Below are 10,120 nucleotides of genomic sequence, written 5' to 3'. Positions count from 1 at the left end.
AATATCCTCTTTGGTAGAGCAAGGTACTACTCACTGGCAGTTAGGTTAGCAGCATGCCATCATTGATTTCTGCAAAGCACTGGTGTGTAGGGGACCCTTTGTCAGTCCCGGTCTATAACTCCATTAGGTGGTTTTGCGATATGGACAGCTTGCTCTTAGACTCCAGAAAGAATAGGCGGAAGGGATAAAGTATATCATGTTGGCTTGATCTAAGTTTAGGTACTCTCACTGAGTAGTACCTTGCTCAGAGAGTAGACCATTCAAATCAGTTTGGCTGTCTGAGTAAGGTACTTAAAGTATGACAAAATCTGTCCCTTTTTGGTATTTTTTTATATCAAAATTAACATCTGACACTGAAATTACCATATAATCGCTGAATTCCTTGTCTGTCGTCATCTGGAAGGACGAAGGTGTTTGGATCCAAGTAGCGATAAATAGGGTACGTCAGAGCACCTTGAACATTTGAATGACCCAGTCCCAAAGAATGGCCAAATTCATGAGCAGCAACAAGGAACAAATTTGTTCCTAAAGTTTTCATATAATAAAAAGAGGAAAAGAATTGTTAACATACAATGGAACGGAGAATCACAAGCAGAAGAATTCACATCTTTTCATTGTGATGAAATCCTATAGGTTTAATTTAAGTTTATCTGCTCTCCCATGTTTTAGTAAGAATTTTTCAGAGGCCATGAATGGGAAGTCAGGAAACCTGCAATCTATTCCTGACTCTCCTTTTGTTAATGGAGATCACTTTTGACAATCACTTAAAGTTGTGTCTAACTTACAAAAACACCAGGATAATATTGCTCTCCCACTTTTGTAAAGTGATTTGAGCTCCACAGAATACAGACCTTATATATATGCTCTGGCAGGCAAAGGTAAGTATGTTACATTATATATAAGAGAGAGGGACAAACAGTTATAGGAAGAAAATGCTGAATTTGTTGCGACGGGCACAGGAAATACTTTACCTATATGATTTTGTGACCATTTCTCAGCTTCATCAAAATGAGCATCTCCTCCTATCCCTGGGCTTGGTGCAAAGGCATGAGCCAGTACTCCTCCCCTTCCATCAAAGGGAGATTGGTCGCCGTGTGCTGCATAGGAAAGGAAATTAATATGTCATCAATTAACACAATGATTCATTTTAAACACAGTTACATATCTTGAAGTTTAGAATTTGCTTTTATTCATTGTAGATATTAATATATTAAAATGAGACTAAAATAATGTTAAGGTTGCAAAGTCAAACATTCAAAAGGTAGGAAATGTCACACTTAAGATTGCCTGTTCAATGAACTCAGCTCCCATGTGTGTGCACATTATGGTACGGTTTTTAATTCCATGATTGCAAACTATTTTTTCCCATGGACTTCTGTCTTATGGAGGGCATTTTCTCAGTAATGGCTGAATCATCTTCTCTGAAACTTTCCAAAATTTCAGCCTGAGGCTGAAACCAAGTGAGAAAATGTCTGGCTTAAGTTTTGCAAAGTTATAAGCATCTGAAGGCAAGGTCCTAGAATTGAGAGCATTGGGCAATAATAAGGATAGATTATGCTACCTGCACTACCTGTGCTACTTCAAGTGAATGATTTTAGGGAACCACTGCTTTGAAAAACTGAGCCTCTCATTTGGTAAACTAATTTAATGTGTCTTCTGTTAGAATCTCCCGTAAGAGTGGCTGAGGTGTCTGGATCTTCAGCTGGAGTGGAGGTTGGATGGAAAAGGTTGACTCTCCTCTTCTGCCTACAACATTATTGTACTATTGGATGTTTGGGAATGAATCTTTAAGGGTTTGGCTACACTCAGAATGCTACAGCTGCACCACTGTAGCACTTCAGCATAAGTAGCGCCCACAGTAATAGGAGTTCTCTCCTTGGTGGAGGTACATCACCTCCCCAAGAAGGGGTAGCTAGGTCAATGGGAGAAGTCTCCTCTTGACCTAGCACTAGTCTACACTGGCTAGTATAGATGACTCTCAAGGGTCAGGATTTTTCACACAGCCGACCGACCGAGGGACATAGCTTTATCAAAATAAAAATCTAGTGTAAACAGCACTTAAGAGGAGGACTAACACTTGTATGTCTACACTGCATCTCTTTAGCACAAAAGCCTATGCAAACAAAGTGCAGATTAGCATATTTCCCTGCTTCATTTGCATAATTAATCAGGGGACATTTTTGCACAAGAGGCTTTTGCACAAAAAGTAGCCCTCTACACAGCTCCTTTTTGGGCAAAAACACCCTCTTTCACAAGAGCCATTCTTCTCAATTTTTTCAGAAAGAATAGCTCTTGCGCAAGAGTGTGTTTTTGTGCAAAAAGGAGCTGTGTAGATGGCTCTTTTTTGCACAAAGACTCTTGCGCAAAAATGGCCACTAATGAATTATGCAAATGAAGCATGACAATATGCTAATCGGTGCTTCAGTTGCATAGGCTTTTGTGAAAGAGGGGTGCCCTGTAGTTGTAGTGAGAGAGGAACTAAAGTATGTGCATGTGTGCGTATACACACACATTCTCCCCCTTTCAGACTTCTTAGAAGCCTAAAATAAAACTGTAATCCAAAATAGTCCCCCTTGCGTTGGACTACAGTGGAAAGAAGCTCTGTTGTATTTGTGTTTGTCTCTAATGAGGCAAAAAAAATGTTTTGAGGCATATGACCAAGGTGTTTAAACCGTTCACAAGTGTGAAGACTCCTTGTTTGCTCATATATAGGAATAATGATCTTAGCAGAGGAGTACTTTTACAATCACATATACGTTGACACTATTTTCCTCATTTTACAGTTTGAACTTCCAAGGGATTTTGTGATGGTTGATTAGTTAAACTGATACACAAATATAAAACTGCAGGACATGATAAAGATCGGATGAACTCAGAATGAAAATAATTGTTCTCTCTTCAGCCTTTGGGTATGAAAACATGTAAGCTTTTAAAGTATAGCTTCAACTTTAAATAAATGTAATTCATGGATTCTTAAAAACATAGCAGTAGCCTCACCACCATGTGCAAAACGAATTAGGATATCCGCTTCTCCCCTGGCAACGTTTTGAAATCTCAGTGGAGTCACATCACTCCACACCTGAAATGCCTTTTTGATCGCTTTCACCACCATAGAACGAGGCAGATCAGGTGTATAATTCAGAATCCTTTCAGCAGCAAAAGAAAAGAAATTATTGTCATTTAAGGCATGGAATAATATGCCAGCATTAAAACAAAACAAAATGCACAAAAGTGGCATATAACCAAGCTGTAAGTCAATACATTCTTCCTCCATCTTGGAGTTCCTGGAAATGTGCTGTAATCTAATACATCGGGGACTCCACACCTTGGCCGTGCCATCATTTCTTCTGTTTGTGAATTTAATTTTCCTGTTACAGTCAGGTGGAAAAATTTCTGCATCTCTTTAATTTTCTCTTCTAAGTCCCAACCACCTACTTTATTAATAGATGGAAAGAACCTGTGCAGATAATCCTGAAAATAAAAAGAAACTTTAGATTCAGGGTTCATCTCCAGTTGTGTTCTCTTATACCTTAAAGAATCAATTTGTCGGCAAGTATAAGATCCAGATCCTTGACTATACTTCAATTACTAGATCCCTAGAAAATCACAGTACTCTGTCATAAAAGGGAAACAGTTCAGACAGATATGAGACCACTTTTCCAATATAAATGAACACTAGGGGCTCGTCTACATTGGCCCCTTTTCCGGTAGGGGCATGGTAATTTTTGAGATCGTAATAGGGAAATCCACGGGGGATTTAAATATTCCTACTTCGAAGTAGGAATAAGATCCTCCGGAAAAGGGCGCTTTTTCCGGAGGATCGGGGCCAGTGTAGACGCTCTTTTCCGGCTTTTCTAAAAGCCGGAAAAAAGCGGCAGACATTTTGATTTAAATGCCGCGGGGGATATTTAAATCCCCCGCGGATTTCCCTATTACGATCTCTGAAATTACCATGCCCCTTTCGGAAAAGGGGCCAGTGTAGACGTAGCCTAGGAGAAGACACAATGGGCTTAAACTGCAGCAAGGAAAGTTTAGGTTAGACATTAGGAAAACTTCCTAACTGTCAGGGTGGTTAAACACTGGAATAAATTGCCTAGGGAGGTTGTGGAATCTCCATCTCTGGAGATATTTAAGAGCAGGTTAGATAGACATCTCTCAGGGATGGTCTAGATGGTACTGGGCCCTGCCGTGAGGGCAGGGGACTGGACTCAATGACCTCTCGGGGTCCCTTCCAGTTGTAGTATTCTATGATTCTAAAATAACAATGTGGATTTGTGTTAAAATTGTCACTACCTTTCTCCTTTGAGAACTCTGTACTTAATCTTACTTCATATCAAAATGCTGCAGTGCTCTATTCTGTCTTTTATGAAATACACAAAAGAGTGTTGTGCAAGGGTTAGTTAGTTCTGGATTTGAGTAATTGCTTATGCCTGGACCTTTTCAGGCCTAAGAACTTAGGCTCCTACTTCTCATTTACACCAGTGCCTTTTGTACACCATTTTGGTAGTGTAAAGGGATCTTAAAATGGGTGTAAATTTACATTCATTGTAAAGTCCCTTTATATTACCCATCTGGTATTATAAAAGACCCTTAGTGGTCATGAGAATCATACCACCCTGTCATTTATAAATAATATTAAGGATAAGATTTTTTCATGGACATTTTTGTAAAAGTCACAGAGAGGACATGGGCAAAAAAGAAAAATTGATGGAAGCTTTTCCTGACTTTTACTAAAAATAGCCATGATCTCTCTCTCTCTCTCGCTCTCTCTCTCATCTTTGGGTAATTTTATATCTTTAATACCTGGTCCTAATTCACTTTTGCAATTTCACATAGGGGGCTTTCAAAATTTTACTTTATACCTTCTATTTTTTGTCAACTGACTTGTAACAACTACATACCACTGAAATAAAATACAATGTCACCTGCTCTCTGGAAAGAAATATAAGATGTAGACTTACAATGGAAAAGCAGTATATTTGCGGGTTAGTTGAACAGCCTGACAGATAGCCCATTCATGACATACCTCTATACGCTTCTGGTTGTTGGAGTTCCATGGCTCTGGTTTAAGCGAACCTGGGAGACCAAGAATTCCAGGCAAGAACGGTGCAATGCAGAGAAGGATGTATTTCATGGTGTTATCAGATGGTCACTGCTGAAAAAGGAAAATCTGAGGTCTTCTGTGTCTGATGGTCACAGCTATAAAGCTTATATAGGCCTGGACTGGTGTGTGTGTGTGGTAACAGGTTTCATGAGTCATTTTTAGGCTTCCTCTGTGGTTTTGTTATTTGCTGTAATGCTTTTAAGGTGTCTTTATTCCAAAATGTAAATGAAGAAACATTAACTTTTTGATGACAGCACAGCTGATGTCACACTGACAGAACAGGCAGTCAACTCTCTTTATCTCCCTTTCATATGATTCAGGTGCAAAAACCACAGGGGCAGAGGGATGTTAGTTTTCTTAACCTCAGGCAACACATTTGCTTGCTGACCAATCTCAGCTTTCCAACATTACCTTGGTGCCATTAATGCACATTGCAGCACACTTCTGGCTTGATATCTAGTCTACATGTGTTGATTGACTGCAGAGGACGTGACTACATAAGTGTAAGTGCCGTGCGAGCGAAATCACTGAAAACTACATGCTTTGTAATACCTGCCCGTGTGAAAGTTTCTATTTAAGCATTCTAGTACAAATTCTGAAAATCCAGAGGAAATTTAGTGATGCTAGTAAGGTTTGTCCAGATTTAACTAAGCTCTGAATCTGGCCACTTCTATATGTGGAAAGATTATGGAGTCCCTTAAAGTTTTTTGACCTCAAATCTGATGAGCTCTGATGAATCAGTCTTTAAAAAGGATTATTTAGTATAAAATAAAGGAGCTAGAATTATCCTATGTGGAAAAAAATCCCAGATGCTTCTACGGAAGAGTAAGGAGCCATACTCAGTTATGGTGGATTTCAGTGAGCAGCAGGCCTCATTTGCGCTCCATGGAATGCTACAGCAAGCAATGGATGAATTTATTTCATAGGGTACTTCAGCCGAATATCAGCGTACTGTTGCATTTTGGGTGCACAGCTTAGTGACAATGGAGCTAAGCTGCAGCACAAGGAGAAATAGCCCTCCTCCCAGCAGTATCCGGCACTGTGACTGCGTAAGAGGTATCTGTTGTATTTCACCATGGAACTACTCACATGCATAAAGTTAAGCGTGTATTTAACTGCAGAAGAGGGCCCCTAGGGCCCCATTGTATTCTGACTGAAGCTAATACAAAGATGCCTGTGGCTGAGCTGTGCTTTGGCACAGCTGAAAATGGGTGATACTTAAAAGACAGATGTAAGCCACGTTGTGCTCTGTCATTCTGAGGAAATGTCATTCAGGGAAATGATCTTGTTCCTCATACAAATCAGAAAAATTCCAAGGTCAATGAAGCCCATGACTAGCCCACACTAATTAGAGCAGCATCTAGGATTCTCTTACAGGGGCAAGGGCCAAAGCTGAACCAGAGAATCAGGGAGCCACAACCAGCTCACTAGCACCCCTCACTCTGCTGTACTTAATGGAAACCTAGGGCAGTAGAAAGTCTGGCCCCAAATTGGGAAATTTCAACCTCGGAGATGAAAGTTATTGAAAGCGATAGCATGTTAGACTAAAAGCTGTTCTGTGATATTTATTTTGTAATATTTATTTTCCACACAATGAAGCATCTTAATACTATATTAAAAAAGCTCATGACCTTGCCATCTAAAGCTTCATACCTAGGGTCTTTATGCTGGTAAGTAATCATTCTATGAGAAACAATGCTTGTTGAATAGTCCCACTGACTGAGCAGGGAATTTTAGTGCTGTAGGCAAAAGTGCCTATCAGCATTTCCCCATTGAACTAGGAACTATGTATAATTTCTGATACAATACATTCTATATTTTGTCATTCAGTGTTTTTAATCTTCTTCAGTTATGTGAAAAAGTGAAGTAGAATCTAGTGATTCACTGTTGAATATTCACTGGTCATTGTGTTGGATGAGAGAACTGAGACAAGTTCTGAATACATGTATTTTAGGCAACACTTGACCCTGTCCTTAATGAAGAGTTCAAGAGTGACTCGAGTGTATTGGCTGATGCTCAGAAGAAAGAATTACCATAAAAAGTCATGAAATCATGAGAAACGTTTCTGTTAGCCCACTTGTGAACTTTATTATACTGTACATCTGTTATTACAAGACTTTTGATAGCTAAGACATTCAATCCTTTTTGCTATGCTGTCTGAGTATTCAGTCTGACAAATATATTTTTCATATCTGCATTTATAAAATTCACCAGGAAAAGCTACAGTTCACATTTTTATTTATGAAAAATTGACCATTTATGAAGATTATATTCAGAGTCTGCTCCTACATTCTGAGCCTGCTGGAAGTTTTACATGGAGCCAAATTGTCATTCACCTTCCAATCTCGCCTTTATACCCATCAAATGGCAAATTTTCTGTCCTTCCACTTTTATTGCTGGAGATGACGAAGATTACAAATGCAGAGTCATAAGAGGGAGATTAGATGTAGAGCTGATTACAGTAATCTCACAACATTTTAAGTGTTCTACATGAATAATATTTTTGTGTCCTTCAGTTTGGTCTTCCTTCCATATTTGGGCCTGGTAAGTGGTAAGTTAGGACCCCGTACAATTAAGTAATGGTAGAGTAGACTCATTGAATGCTTATGATCTTTCCTGAAATGAGGCTCATCCATTTTATAGGCCTGCTCCAAAGTTCACTGAAGTAAACAGAAAAACTTCCATTGTCTTCAGTAAGCTTTGGAGCAGGTCTTATACACACTAGGTGCCAAATGAAGCTGCACTACTTCATTTTCAGAACTTCCTCCATAGGCTGAAATGAAGAACTTATTCTGTTAATTTTTTTACTCACTTTTGCTTTTGTGCTCTCTAACTATTCTTAACCAAGTTTATTTCAGCAGAGGCAACCCCCACAAGATTTCCCATGCATTAACTTCACACTGGGTGCCACTTATTCATTACTCTGTTTGTTTTTCTAATCCTTATCACGGTATGCAAAATGTTTCTTTCTTTTTTTTAGGAGAAAATGTTTAGTTGGCTTATGGGTTTTTTGTTGTTTGTGATTATTGCATCTGTCACAAGCAGCTCAGTCAAATAAATGAGTTTGCATTTCTTGCTGCAAGTGGGGAGAAGTCTGTGATCAGACTTATTTCTTGCAAGAGTGAATTCCATAGGTTAACTTCAGCTTCTATGTAAACTGTCTCCCTTTGTTGCAAACATCTCCACTATTATAACCCCAGTGCGTAGGATTCTTCCCTTTTTAACAGGTTTTTAAGCTTCCTTTTGGCTACGTCTACACTATTCGTTTTTTGCAGAAGTGGAAATGCAAATGAAGTGTGCATTAGCAAATCTTACGCTCTCATTTGCATATGCGGAAGAGGTTTTTATGGAAAAAATGCAGTGTAAATGGGGACATTTTTTGGAAAAAAAAAAAACCTTTTGCGCAAGAACCCTTATTCCTATTCACTGTGGGGTTTTTTGTTTTTTTTTCAAAAACCTCTTCCACAAAAAGGATCGGAAGAGAATGTGCAAATGAGAGTGCAAGATTTGCTAATGAGCACTTCACTTGCATTTCCTTTTCTGCAAAAAACGAACAGTGTAGAAGTAGCCTTTGGAAGCTCATGACTTTCAAGAACCCACATAGATTTTATGGAACTGAACAAAATCTATGTTTAAAATAAATGACGTGGGAGGGGTCATTTTTTCAGTATGGTGAATCTACCTAAGAAGTCTGAGCATGTGGTTAAATCATTGTTCCTGGCCTTCCGGGTTTGATGCCTGGGTTTGCTACAAAGTTCCTGTGTGACCTAGACTAAGTTACTTAAATGACTCTGCCTCAGTTCCTCATTTGTAAAATAGGGATCAGATTGCTTCTTTTCTCCCTCACTTCCGCTGATCTATTTAGATTGAAAGTTCCTCAGGCGAGGTGTAGTTTCCATACTTGCACAATTCCTATTTGAATGAGTCTCTGATCTTATCTGGGGTCTCTAGGCATTACTGGGATGCTGTTGTTAATAATAAAAGTTTTTCATGTCGGTTTTATGCCAATTATGAGTACATATATTGTTTCCTAATTGCCATCCATACAAATTCTATCCTGGAATAGGAACTCAGGTTATGTTCTTTCTAGTTTGCTCATTGTCTCCAGTAATAAAGACTTTGCAGGTCTGATGATAACTCTGCTACACTTATTCAATACCATTGTTTTCAATATGTGTGTTCAGTTACACCCACAGAAGCTCATTGTCTTTATTGGAGCTGGGAAGGAAAAGCTAAGCACATGCACAGGAAACTTAATTAACTGCTCCATTAGAAGTGGATGAGCCAGGGCAGCCACATTAGACTCTCCCATATCTGCATTGGTTTTGCAGTGGTACCTGGTGTTAAAGATGGTAAAAATGTATTTTGGGAAGTAAGGAAGTGACTATTGCTTTGACTGGACAGATTGACAGAACAGATGAGTGTGGAGGCACTTTTAAATCGTTTGTCTACATTTAAACTATAGTGGCACCACTGCAGGAGACCCGTTGTAGCAGGTAAGTGTAGATACTACTTATGCCAACCAAAGGGATTACCGTGCCAAAGTAGGTGATCCGCCCTCCCATGAGGCAGTAGCTAGTTCTGTCACCTCACTCCACTCAGAAGTGTGGATTCTTCACACCTCTGTCTGAAGTAGTTAAACTGGTCTAATATTCTAGTGTAAACCACCTCATAGTAATGTTGGGGAAAAAAAATTAACTTAACACTGACTTTCACTGTACACCAAAGGATTCTCAGGGAGGGAAAGGACAGCTGTCTTCTCAAACTCACATTCTTTCAGCAGATATGCCCATTTCTAGCTATCTAACAATTAGAAATACAGTAGAACCTCAGAGTTACAAACACCAGAATTACAAACTTACCAGTCAAACCCCAGACCTCATTTGGAACTGAAACTGTTCAATCAGGCAGCAGAAGGGACAAAAAAAACACCCAAAAAACCACCCCCCCCCCCAAAAAATACAGTCTAGTACCATGAAAAATGTTTAGGACTAAAACAATAAAGGGGGGAAATTA

The 10,120-nt window shown here is 39.2% G+C and overlaps 1 protein-coding gene across 1 annotated transcript; it reads right to left on the bottom strand.

The window, feature by feature from the left end:
• Positions 1-340: 340 nt before the first annotated feature.
• LOC142824867 (macrophage metalloelastase-like) lies at positions 341-5,516 on the bottom strand. The gene is made up of 5 exons (XM_089777558.1): positions 5,027-5,516; positions 3,250-3,471; positions 2,998-3,148; positions 972-1,097; positions 341-525 (listed from the first exon to the last, which is right to left on the bottom strand). Exons 1-5 carry the CDS (start codon positions 5,132-5,134, stop codon positions 341-343), a joined length of 792 nt encoding a protein of 263 aa, XP_089633684.1. The 5' UTR covers positions 5,135-5,516.
• Between the last annotated feature and the right edge of the window lie 4,604 nt (positions 5,517-10,120).

This window comes from Pelodiscus sinensis, chromosome 1 (assembly GCF_052426305.1).
Source record: "Pelodiscus sinensis isolate ZL-2025 chromosome 1, ASM5242630v1, whole genome shotgun sequence".
Classification (NCBI taxonomy): Eukaryota; Metazoa; Chordata; order Testudines; family Trionychidae; genus Pelodiscus; species Pelodiscus sinensis.
The sequence above is the reverse complement of the archived record's forward strand: the minus strand, read 5'-3'. Positions and strand labels throughout refer to the sequence as shown.

Coding starts and splice junctions, on each gene's coding strand:
- LOC142824867 (XM_089777558.1), bottom strand. CDS start 5,134: ATGAAATACATCCTTCTCTGCATTGCACCGTTCTTGCCTGGAATTCTT. Junction 3,472..5,026: donor ACAACCAGAAGCGTATAGAG/GTATGTCATGAA, acceptor TTTTATTTTCAG/GATTATCTGCACAGGTTCTT. Junction 3,149..3,249: donor GGAAGAATGTATTGACTTAC/AGCTTGGTTATA, acceptor TTTGCTGCTGAA/AGGATTCTGAATTATACACC.